The 13,250-nt window shown below is 35.6% G+C and overlaps 1 protein-coding gene and 1 pseudogene across 7 annotated transcripts in view; both read right to left on the bottom strand.

Moving 5' to 3' along the window:
* Positions 1 to 707: 707 nt before the first annotated feature.
* On the bottom strand, positions 708 to 3,772 carry LOC108132839 (uncharacterized; annotated as a pseudogene).
* Positions 3,773 to 4,097: 325 nt separating this feature from the next.
* mbl (muscleblind) overlaps positions 4,098 to 13,250 on the bottom strand; it is a 113,308-nt gene continuing 104,155 nt past the window's right edge. For 3 of the 7 annotated variants that reach the window (XR_011442440.1, XR_011442441.1, XR_011442442.1), the window contains 2 exons: positions 6,188 to 6,272; positions 5,409 to 5,548 (listed from right to left, as the gene is read on the bottom strand). Coding sequence is in view for 4 of the 7 variants with exons in the window: in XM_070278771.1 (XP_070134872.1) it covers positions 4,644 to 5,548 (905 nt within the window). In the remaining 3 variants the exon portion in view is untranslated. Of the gene's footprint in view, positions 5,549 to 6,187; positions 6,273 to 7,158; positions 8,264 to 13,250 lie in introns of those variants that run through there. The other 4 variants (XM_070278771.1, XM_017252481.3, XM_017252482.3 and 1 more) reach the window with 2 other exon arrangements.

Here is a 13,250-nt window from a genome sequence, read left to right as displayed (position 1 = left end):
TCTTTTCGTTGACTTGGCCTTCTGCGGCTAAGCAGAAATAAAACATACATGTGAGTACACCTAGGCGGAATAAATGCATTCTTTTGAACGATTACCTATGTACTAGAAGAACATCGTATCCCCCACCAAAATATTAAAAAACCATTTGATTTTTAAATTTATTTCTTGTGTTTTATTGTATTCATTGTTTTGTTGTTGTTCATTGATGTTTGTTGTTTTCATGTTTTGTTTTTAATTCTTTTTTTCCCATTTACTGCTAAATAACTTTAAATGTTGTATTCTCATTATCAATATAATTCATTCTTCATCGATATTTCATCGATCGCTTGCCAGCTTCTTATTCATTTTCATCATCGGCTTTTCATCATCAACATCATCTCGTTGTTGTTGTTGCATTATGCAAGATTTGTTTTCGCTTTGCTTTGCCTTCCTTGTTCGTTCTTTACATGAGTAATAACTAAATTTGTTTCATTATAATAATAAATATAATAATAATAATAATAATAGGTAATAATGATTTGTTTATTAAATATTTTTAAAAAATTTTCATTTTTTTGTTTTTTTGTGTTTAATTTTGTTGTTTAGGAGTACATTTATCATCGTTATCGTTTATCGATCGTCAGAGTCGTTGCCCAAACTTGTTCTCATCGGTTTTCTGATTTACTTTTGAGGATCGCCTCCTGCCAAAAACTCCATTCCTTAATATCTATTATTCCAATTCATCTTTATTTGTATATGTGTATAGTTAGGTTGTATATACTAGTTCATTAATGTATATTTAATATATGTTTAATACAATGTATATTTATAAAAAATAAGACAAACTAAAAAATATACATATGTGAACACAAAAAAAATAAACAACGAACAACAATTACGCGTAATTCTTTCTTCGATCCTTCGATCGCGACTATCACAAAACAAAAACGACAAAAGTTGAAGAAATAATATATAGAAACTTAACTGAATTACAAACAAAACATTGGGGTATAAAAGGCTATAGGGGTTACAGCAGAGTTCTGCCTGAAGAACATATTAAAAAATTCGTTGATATCACCTGACAAAAATGAATAACTACTTACAGTACGTACAAACATATGCCGTGTATTATAGTGTAATTTCACACATTTCGATAATTTTACCATCGGAGTAAAATTGATTTTCTCACACATTTTCCAATAAGGTTCTCATGTAATTTTTTCCCTTTACTCTGTTCTCAGTAGTACAATAAATTTAGGTTTCTTTTTCTTTACGTTGCAACATTCAGTAATTGTATTTTTGTTTTTTGTTTTAGTTTCGTTTTTGTTTTTTACTTTCAATAAACACATCACATCATATTCACAATTAATAATCATAATGATCTAATATATATGTGTAAATATAAATTAAAATTAACAATAATAACTATGACTTACAATGAAGGAGATTCTACACATAACTACATTAATTCATTTTCCTTCTCATTTTTTCATTTTTTAGAAATATTTTCTTCTTCTATTATTTAGTTTCCGGTTTCCTATACCATTCCATTTCGTTTTTTAGAGCGCCATTTACATGCGTCAAGTGAGTTGGGCTTTCGAACCAAACCATTCGAAACTATTAAAAATGAAATCAATGTATATTGGTGTATATATTGGTTAGATGTTAAGGCAAATAAAAGTTTCGTTTCTAGTTTACAAACTCGTGCTATTCTACACATACTAGAGAGATGTCAATTCGAACAAAATTCAGTTGAAATCTCCTATGGTACAATGATTCTATAGTGTCCTATATGTATGCAGTTAGTTTGCTTAGTAACTAGGATTTCTCATTTCCATTTACTTGTTTTTCTTATTCTCTTCCCATTTTTTTTTGTGTTTTTATTTTAAGAACATATATATTTTTTACACAAAACATCATTATTTGTTGTTTGCCATTTTGCAGCTTATTGTGTTACTCATTTGTTCTTTATTATATTAACGGTTAGTAACTTTTAAAATGTCGACGAGTGTTTAGTTTGAGAATCTACGAGTATGTGTGTTTATAATTTATTTATTAAGTTTTATCATTATTCGTTAGTCGTTATTCATTATTCGATTTTCGTTTACAACTGTTCCACTTTCTGTTGCATACTGTCGGCTGTTTGTTGCACATAGATTTAAGGTCTGCTTATAATGGACGGAAACTTATTAGGCATTCTTACTATATTCGGGAGCTCGGGAAAGATGCGACTTCCGTGTGTGATCGAGTAAGTTTGTGGAGGCTTCGAAGTTAGCGAGCTGAAGAAGTTGATACTACAAGTGGTTAGGTTTAGGTATGGTTTTTGGATAGTAGGCATAGTGAGAGATAGTGAAACGTGAAAGTGAAAGTGATAGCGACGAGAAAACAAATTTCCGTATATTATAGCCAGTCCTTAAATGTATATGGAGATAATTCTGTCATTGCTGAACAATAATTTCTTTAGCTAGATGTCGAGTATTATTGGTGTTATCCTTATATAATGGAGATATTTTTACGATTGCCTCGAGATGGAACCAATTTAAAAATACATTTAACTATCCTGCTTGCAACGGCATTTTAGTAATCGATTGCTAATCGATATCTTTTACCTTCATCCAATTCTGCCTGCCCTCTCTTTAAATTATTATTTTTCCTTCATATTTTTTTTTTGTTTCTTTAAAAGATCACATTTCATGTTTAGTTGCCATTAGTAAATATATATATGTATATATATAATCAATATATTTGTGTTAATGTATATTTATACGTGTTCAGACATAAATATATGTAGTATATATACATATAGGGTGTATATACGTATGCATGTTTGTATATAAGTAGTTTCCATTCTGAAATTTATTGTAATTCTTATTCTGTGTGTTTTCAAAATTGAATTTATTCCCATATATAAAAAAAAACCAAGTCACAAATCTTACTTACAACAGCTGGAAACTGTAAACGATCAGTTAGCTAATCGAAAATAAGTTTGGATTCGCAAAGGTCGCATATAGTGGGTATATCTCTATATACAATTATAGTGCTTACAAATCGTTTGCATAGGAAGATACAGTACGGTACAATTTAGATTTCTTTGTGAGCTGGGTTGCGTATTTATTCGGAATTTCGGTTTTTTGGTTTTTGGGTTTTGTATTTTGTTCATTTCCTATAGAATTCAGCTAAACGAATAGTTAATTATACACTTTAAAAAAGTCTCCGTTTTCTTGTGGTTGCAAAAATGCTTATCCTTTTAGATTTGATTAATTTCTTGTTTACCTTTCTTGTTCTTTACTTAATTTTGTTTATTTTCAACAGTGATGTTTTTGATGCTTCCGTTTTGTATATAAAAAATATGATTCCTCTTGCTGTAGTTTTCTGATTTATCCTGTTCATTATTATAAAATGTAAAAAAGGAGTATGGTTTCTGTACTCTGTTCTCTGTTTCTATATCTTTTATCGGCATCTTGCTTAATAAAACTTCCCCTTCCGTATGCACATCTGGATCGTTTGCCGCTCGCTTGTAGTAAATCGTTGTTGCAAAAATAGGACGTGACTGTACTTTTATTTCATCTTCATCCTCATCGTTATCGGTATCGATATTATTATTGTTATTGTTGTGTATTTATTATTAGTTGTTATTGCCGCTTATCTATGGCCTATTTAGATTCTGTTTTTGATTAATTTTGACTATTTGCCATGGAGAACTGTTTGTCAGGCTTAAACTTATTTAATATTAACACTCCTTGACTCCTCCACCAAGTGTTGTATCCACTTTTATTTGTATTTTTACTTGCATTGAAATATGGAACACTAGAGTTTAAAATAGTTTGTAACTAATTTTAATGCAACTGCGCTCTCCACCAATTTCCTTCACTTGTAATATTAATTTCAATTTATAATTGCTAATTTTTTCTTTTGTTTCTTTTTGCATTTAACAACACTCTTTTTTTTTATTATTTTATTTCTTTTTTTATATTTTTATTTTTATTTTATTTGTTTTGGTTTTTGAAATATTGTAGAGTTGTCACTCATTATTTTCCCTCTAATGCATCTCACCTGGATGTGTAAATCGAAGGCTTACACGTTAAAGTCTTGCTATACGTACGAAAAAGTTCTTTAGATTTTACTTGTCATTTCCCCCCAAATAGTACTTTTTGTAAATAGTTCGTATCAACCTTTAATTTTCATCAAAAACTTCAATTACTGTCTGTCTATGTGAGTGTTTGCTTGTGTTCTGTGTTTCTGAATGTGATTGTTTGAAGTTTTATCTTTCTTGTTCACTAAATTAGAGCCCATCGAGGTTCTGATTTTGCTTTTTGATTTTTTTCAATTCAGCTTTGAGAGCATCGCATGGGGAATATTCAATGATTGGTATACGTATTGTGTTGCTTAGGTTGTGAGGAATATGCAATATAAGTATCTAAGTGATGTGGAGTTGACAAAAACGAGTATTTCAATTAGGTAGGTGAAGAACTGGTAATTCAAAAATTCTATATGGTGTGGCCTTAAAATGTCAGAGGTTTTGGGAAATCCGACGAAAGTGTCTTCTCTTAGAGACTTCAATTGGAGCTTCCAAAACCCTAGCAATTTTGAAAGCAACACACCTTTCTGACTTAATATACGATTATGTGAAAATGAGTAGAGTCGCCTTCCTTTCTCCCTGAATCCTAGATGCAGGTCGATGGAGCTGCCACCGTGGCCGGTGCCATGCTAATCGTAGTGGCCGGAATGGCTGCCACCGTGGTGGCCACCACCGGGCCCATCTGGGACTGGTAGTGGTGCCCCACGAACGCGTGCTGCTGCTGCTGCGACTGTGGTGGCTGGGTGGTGTACTTGAGGAGATGCTGCTGCGGTGCCGCCTGCAGCGAGATGAATGGCGCCGCCTGGATGGGGATACAGTTGGAGTTGTAGTCACTGCTCAGCACCAGAGTGGGCGTAGCATCTGTGGCATAGTAACCGGCAGGCGCTTTCAAGAAGGTGGCTGTGGCGGCCGGACCCGCGTACTGCTGTTGGGGTGTGGGCATGGTGGCCGTCGATGTGGTGGAGAGGGTGGTGGCCGAGGAGAGGGTGGGCGAGGTGGCTATCGAGCAGGAGGATGACGAGGAGGCCGACGAGGGGGAGTAGGGCGAGCTGCAGTGGTAGGTTATGTGTTGGGGCAGCTGCTGCTGGGCATGTTGCTGCTGCTGTTGCTGTGAGTGATGATGTTGCTGCTGCTGTTGGTAGATGTTGCTGGTCTGCTTGCTGGCATAGTAGTTGTTGTTGCTGCTGTAACTGAATTGTTGTTGCTGCTGCTGCGGCGGAGGCTGCTGCGGTTGTTGCTGCTGCTGCGGCTCGATGATGATCAAGTTGCTTGCCTGGTTGTAGCCAGCTGCTGCCGCTGCAGGATTGGCGGTTGTGGTGGCCACCGCCGACTGCTGGGCGTCACTGGGACTGGTGATCATGGCCGCCATGATGTTGGCTGGCGGCAGGACAATCGGTATATGGTAGTATTTACACTGCTTGCGACGGCACTGGCTGTTGGCGTGATCGCGGCACACAGCAACACGTTGATCAATCACCTCGACCTTGTCATCTAGAGAGGTGTCAAGAAGGGGGGAAAGAAAACAAGAGATAACCATTAGAAAGTTGGTAATAAGGTGGGCTAACTGCGGGCTAGTAAGTTGGTTGGCAGTAGAAAACAGTGAAAGCTTTTCCAAAAACAATTTCTCAAGTATCTGTTACGTAATAATAAGGAGATTTCATTACAGCAGCTGACAGCAGCAACTTTAATTCACACAATTACAATGAGATCTTATGAAAGTGACGCGAAGTCTTTGTTTTAGCTGCCTGGATCGGAATTTATTCGTTTATTTCACAATATATTTCATACTTTTGTGTATTTTTGTGTGTGTAAATATCTTGACGGAAAGCCAAACGGAAAACTTAACAAAAATAATGTAAACAAATTTAAGAACTTTCGAAGATTTTTCTGAAATCAAGTCGGCGGCCAATCGAGCACAACTAAGTATAACAATTTGTTGTGTTATCTTAACTACAACTGAGACAAAAACCGAAAATAATCTCAACATTTTCTAATCGTAGGATAGAAAGCACTAAAAGCATTTAGATATAGAACTAACCCAAGAGTGGGAAATGAATAGAAAGGAAAGGAAGGGAAAGTATAGCGAAAGTGAACTAAGGAAAAGGAAGGAACTTAGGCACATGCACTTACCTTCAGTTAAATGAACGAATCTACAATTTAACCGACTGCACATAGATCTATTAAAATCTTGGCACACCGGGAGGGTGTCCAGTAACTATATAGATTGATAGGGCATGAGAGTTTTTTGTATTGTTGGTTTGTGTTTCAGACATATTTTTGGTTGTTTGTTTTTGGGATATGGCGGGATGCAAACGGAAACCAATTCAGGAAATCATAAAGAGTATGTAGGTTTGTGGTGTGATTCAGGATACGTTTTTGAAGGATTTATTTGTATTTTTTTTTGGTCATACATATTTCATCGGTTTTCAGTTTCGAAAAAAAGAGAAGAGCAGAAAAAAGAAAAGAAAAAGAGCACAAATTAGTTATATCTTATAATATTGAAATGGTTCACTATAATGGTTAATGGTTGGTTAGAATAAATACGGTTTCGGTTTCGGTTTCGGTTTTACAATTGCTTGATGTTGGTGGAGTTCCAGATGTTAGTCGTTGTTAATAGATCTAACTATATATATGAAGGTAGTAGGTATGGTATAGGTATGTCTCGACCGTTCTTATCGGTGGTCAGATGGTACATTTAATATAGATATTCGTATGTTAAGCTAGTTTTCACTTCGACTTAAATAATCTATAAATGCGAAAGTGTCAAATTATAATTTATGGCATCGCAAAAAAAAAATAGAAAATAAAATTCGTGTTCCTCTTATTTGAGTTACATTCTTTTTTTTGCTGTGGGATTGTTTTCATCTCTTCGGGGATTCGGAACAGGCTGGGGGACTTGGGAGTACATCATTAGGAGTGTGTGGGTGAAACTTAAACGCATAGCTTATAAATTAAGTTGGCCACGAAATAAAACACTCTGTGAAAGCAGCAAGTATTCGATCAACTAAAATTTTGCCAAGTAAGCTATAAAGAAGCTTCGAAAGCGAAGCACCTAGGAGAGCTAACTATACTTTTGGTGACAAACTCACTCGTTGAGGAACTCAAAAATGATCTCTGATCTGATCTGATCTGACCAATCTGATTGCTTTTGCTTAGGTTCTTAGGTTCTTATGGTCTATTGGGGCTGTACTAGGCGGTAACAATTACATATCCTAATAGGCGGCACTAGAAGTATAAGAAAAGAGAGAAAGAGAAAAGAGAGATCGTAATTGTTGGGGTTAATTTCTTTACCATCATGTTGAAGCCTCTGTTGGAGGCGACACAGAAACAATAATTTCGGGGGAAAACAAAAGAGCTGCCAAGCCGAACTCAAAGTTAAAGCCTCAAGCTTTGATCCTCGCCAAAAAATCGCACACGAAAAGCTGAAGCTAAAGCTAAAGCCGAGGCTAAGCACACAGAAATCGGCCAAGAAATTAACCAAGTGTAAATGGGGTATCGTTATCGTATCGACCTCTGCATACCTAATAATGTAAAACGTGCCGTTCACTAGCATTGGACACTGAGTGTACATGAGGCCCCTCTCCGGTTGGGCTATGTTTTCGAAATATATATATAGAGAGAATACACAGTTTATATATATTTATATATATTGTAAGGACTCTGTTTGTGCGTGTGTGTGGGTGTATGAAGTGGGAGGAGTGTGTATGTGTGTGGGTTTTGGGGGTGTGAGTGTGGTGTGGTAAACAAACAACTGCTAACAGCTATGACACCCAAGGTGTGTCCAGTTCAGGGCTCATATTATGGCATCTCCTGACATCACCATCAACGTCATCGTCCTTTGGGCCACGCCTCATTGTTTGCTCTGGTTGTTCTTGTTGTTCATGTCTGAGGAGCGGCATTTAATTTGATTAACTCAACACAGCCCCCGTCCGCCTCTCTTTAATTCTATGGTTAGGTATACAATTTATCAAAGAAAACTTGACTCGACTGATACTTGCTGCTCTATTTGTGTTTTATTTCTTTTCTATGGAGTATCGATAAAGGGGGGTATAAAATAAGACTTCTTAAATGTATATCGTTGGGGGATAAGCGGGCGCATTCATGCAGGAAGCCAACGAACAGCACCGATAGTCAGGGCAGACAGTACCTGGCCACTGGCATCCGTGTAGATGACACAGGAAGCGTTTAGGGGTATTTTTTGATTCGCTTTTGGTCATAAAGCCGATAAAAACATGCCTCGAATCAAATATGCAAAGATAGAGGCAAATATTTTTATATTGAAATGTGTGTGTGTGTTTGTGTGTGGGCGGTGTGATAATCAAAAGTGTGTGTTTCGGTTTCGGTGAGTGGAAAAAATATGCATATGAGAAGAATATGTGGACACAAAAATATACAAAATAGTTTTCAAATTGGTTTTTTTTCGGTTTTTGTTCCATGCAGCGTTTGTGTTTGTATTTCGATCCAAATCCGTGCGTGATTGTTGTTATTCATAAATTAAACATAAACAAATAGTTGGTTCATTTGGTTTGAGTTGCATGCAAAATGGTGAGAACATTGTTTTTATGTTTTTAACATTATTGTTGATTGTTTTCGATTAATTTTTGTTTGCGCGTGTGTGTTAGCATGTAAAAAAGGTAGAAAAATTAGAGGAAATAATTATATTGATTAAATTAAAAGGAAATAGTTGGCATTAAAGACTTAAAATTATGCCATAAGCCGCATATGCGAAAAACAAGAGATTACAGCAGCCCCAAAGCTCTATTATTTTCCTATTTTCACCTGTTTACTTTCAACTTTTTGACTCCGAATGGGTACCTTGATTTCGAATTATGCAAATAAAGGTAAAGCCTCAAAAAATAACCACCGCACGGGAGCAGGCAAGTGGGTGTGGATGGAAAATAAAGTTTTCGGAGGCCACACGGGACACGAGTTAATAAATGTAAATGTGTGACACCAAGCCCACCGTCGCCATTGCCATTGCCATCGCCATCGCCATCGCCGTCGCCATTGCCCCCCATTAAAATAACAATGTTTTCGTGTTGTAATTACGGCTTTGGCCCCTTTTCACCGCAGCCACCCCATCGCGTAATTAACTTGTTGCTGGCGGAAAAGTTTTTTCGGATTTCCGGCTCTGTTTTTCGCATATGCAAAAAGGCAAAACGCACTTAAAACTATAATAGATTAGTCCGGGTCTCGTTCCGTTCGGTTCGGTATGGTTTTCAACTTGGGCGGCAGCAGGCAAATTAGCAAATTATAAAACATAGCATACTTTTTTGGGGCGGGGTGATTTCGTAGCTTTAACTGGTTAGTTGACGCTGCGGAAAAAATATGGTAGATCTAAAAACTAAAACTGTATTCAAGCGCAGTCAAAAGCCGATTTAAGCGGTAAACTGAAAATAGCAGAATAAAACATAACGGGTAATACAAAATGACAAAAAATAGTAAATAAATTAAACTTTTTGGCAGCATCAGCTATTCACAATATTTGCATTTGAAGCGCATTTCAAACTTGTTACTGCGGCAGCCGTAAATGCTGTAAATGAGAAAAAAAAAAACAAAAGGATAAGCTCGGTTCGGTTAACAAGCAGGGGACAAATGCTCCTCACAGGACATCACACAGAAACAAAGGCAAATACTTACTACATACATACAAACAAGCCTGGAAAATTCAATCAAATATCGTAGATAGATACATGTACATTTTTAGAGGATATCAAATTTTCAAAGGGGAACGCAAGTAAACTTTCACTAAATTCCTTTGGTTTACCAGTGTGTGTTTGTTGTAAGTGTGTGTGGTGGGTGTGTATGTGACTGGGCTATAGAGTCTGTTTCTTCCAGCGCGCAGAAAAAGTTGAAGCAGTATTCTAAATTCTTTTTAGATGTTCTCGTTCTTAAGCGTTTCGCAGTTACTTCAAAAGCAACTTCACCTAGAAAGCTTCTCGCACTACAAACTTGCCAACTATATCAAAAAAAATGTGTATAGATGTATCTTTAGGTATTAATGTGTGTGTGATTTGGTATTAAATGTGTGTGCGTGTCGGTTAAATATCTGGCGGAGAATAGTCTCCTCTATGTTCAGCAAACAGTCAAACATATTACATTGCGGATCATATTTCCTGCTGTTATAAAAAAGAAAGAAAAAATTGTTTGAAAAGAAACAAAAAAGAATTCCGGTTAATAACATTATCTAGCCAAAAGTTTATGCGTGTGTTTGGATCCACGGACTAAGCAGATCGGATGCCCAATCGATAGTTATCGATATTTCCGATCTCGCTTAATCTCGTCGATCGAAGCGATTATAAAAGGACAAAAAAATCTAAACAATCAAATAAAAAAAAAAAAATGGTGGATATTAGACACACTTAGCATCTATATAGCAGATATCGTAGTTTTCGTAACTTTACCGCTAGAAATGTAATAAACAAAAGCTAGGAATTTTTTCTTTTTTATTTTTTGGGAGGGGTGGTGCACCAGCTTACCTTAGAAGTGCTTTCACATAGCTTTACCATCATACCACATGCCTCAGAAGCCATACTCGAGAGTTATATATGAATGTGAACAAACGCAATGTACGAGTAGTAGTTATATCGGTCTCGATAGCGAGCGAGATAGATATATACATTTATTATATATATCATAGAGGGTAGAAAGAGACAGCCACTTGCAACGTCACTGCTTGATAATCATACTCATAGTCATATCGGAATACTTGCTACAAAAAAGTTCGGTTTCATTGAGCACATGCTGAAAAATTACAAATTACGCTCCAATCGAAAAGATAGTACAACGATAGGAAATCAAATGAAACACAAGTAGAAATTCCAACTAAATTAATATAAATCATAAATAAATATATGATCTGATCGAAGAACAGCAGTTTTGTAGATGTCAGTTAAGTTCCCCGATAACTTCTCCAAAAAAAAAAAATCTGATGAGGTCCCTAGAATAGAATATAGTCAAAGGCAATGTCTGTTTTTTGTTTGGTTAGGGACAGAAAAACCTTAGCTGTTCTTTATCAGCACTCTTGAATTTTGTAATATACTCAAAGAAAAGCTTCAACTTGAGTTTCGGTAGGACCATGCTAAGAGGAAGAAATATTAAAGACTGAAAGTATTTATCTGGTGGCATCTATAGAATATAGTTACTAAGTGGCTTGCTTGAATAAGATAATCTTAGATTAAAGTAGAGCAAAATGTTGGCAAAAACTAAAAAGAACTTGAAGCATTTTCTTTGAAAACATTACAATAAGCGCTTAACTCTAGTAAGTATATTGAGTATATTGGATATATTGACAATATATATATATAGATCAATCCATAGACAAGAACAGCTTTAGTCAAAAACATTACAGATATATAATCTCTGGTTCATCCAGCAAGCCATGTGTATTTTTGAGTTCTACCAAAGGAAATTGGGTGTGTGTGTTTGGGTGTTTTGTGGGTGTGTGAGACATAGTTAAGAAAATATATATAGTTTTAGCGTAGAGCAGAGAGCACATTGAGTTTACAAATGCCTAGACAATTATCAAGGAGGATCGTTAATCAAAGAAGCGCTTGAGGAAAAGATATCGAGGAAGCTTGTCCTAACTAAAGTCATAAGCAAAATGAATACAATCCAACTGAGGTGTAAAATCATATATATACCAAATAAAAATTAAAAAATTTGGAAAATATTTAATTGAGAAACAGCCAACAAAGAGAGAGATAGAGAGAGAGAGAAAGAGACAACGCACAGCAAACTGTTGTATGGATTAGTAGTGGGTGAGAAAGATAGAATGTTAGTTTTGGGTTGATCACTTTCCAAGTTCGAGTAAAAGAAGCCAACAACTTGTTTTACGGTTTTTACAATAAAACGTATATAATATAATTTCAATATAATTTTTTGTCTTTATAATAATACGACTAATGTTAGCACAGATATAACATATTCATTAGTGTTTTGCTTGTGTTTAGATGTGTGTATAGATATATATTGATATATATTTCGTAATATATATTTTTTGTGAATGTCATGAATACTTTTTAGCTTCGATATTCTTGCTCTCTTATTCGACATGCAATTTGTCATACTTTTCGATCACTTTTTGTATATGGGATTGAATGCAATATGAGAGCCTGGCTTTAAACTTTAAACCCTACAACTCATTCGGTTTCTCTCAGTGTATGATGTGAGTGTGTAATGGTCGGTTTTTGACTACAAATCAAAAGGAGGCAACTAGGTGGATACGACTAAACTAGAATTTCTATTGGACGGTACTGTACTTCTGTCTGTTATCGATTTGTTGAGGGGGCTCGAACACCCATTCGACTATATCTGAATGGCACACAAGGCTCTCTAAATGGTTCCATTTAATATTCATATAATTGTTTGTTGTATATTCAAAATCAGCCTAACTCATTGTTATCCTAATGTCAACTGACAATTCATTGCTATATTATTGCATTTATTGTTAACATACTGGTTTTCTGGTGTCTGTTTGTTTGCTGTGTTTTTTTTTTCATTGGTTTTTTGTGCAATGCAAAGTTGAAAAGAAGCGGAATAAATATGAGCTCTTAGATTTGAAATGTAATTTAGTTATTTCTTGGCGCCATGCAGTGGTGAGTGTGTTGGGCTTTCTTTCGGTTCTACTCCCATTAGTTCATAGTTCGAGAGCGTTTTCTCTTTCTAAATTTAAGTTTTCGTTGCTGAAATTATGGGCCAAAGGCAACAGTTCTACATTTGTAACGAAAAAAGTAACCATACGACACACATAGATAATGTTATACTTTTGGGCAAGACATTGAGATAAATGATGGATATAGTATACTTTTATTTAGTTTAGCTTGCTATACGTATTTATATGTTGATCAATAATATTGTATTCGGTTGCCACAGTCGGGTCGCTGCATGTTTTGTAAGCATCTTTCTTATCGAGTAAATATAGTAAGCCAAGCATTAGCTGGCCATAGGCATAATAGTATGTATGTTAAGATATTTGGTATATTTAGATTTTACAACTAATTCTCTACCGTTAGCGTACTCATTTTGCTTGCCATTATTCTAAGAGCTAGAACATATAAGATGGGTATGAGAAAAATCGGATGTCCCGTCGGGACTAAAAGCACGAGTGAGGAAAGCGGGTTAGAGGAGAGAGTCAGGCAGTCCTAGAAGATAATGTGAGTGTTTCGGTGTGGAATCGAAAGGAATAGCGAAA

The sequence above is a fragment of the Drosophila bipectinata genome, chromosome 2R (assembly GCF_030179905.1).
Source record: "Drosophila bipectinata strain 14024-0381.07 chromosome 2R, DbipHiC1v2, whole genome shotgun sequence".
NCBI classification, from domain to species: Eukaryota; Metazoa; Arthropoda; class Insecta; order Diptera; family Drosophilidae; genus Drosophila; species Drosophila bipectinata.
Note: the sequence above shows the minus strand (reverse complement) of the source record. Positions and strands in the feature narration are given on the sequence as shown.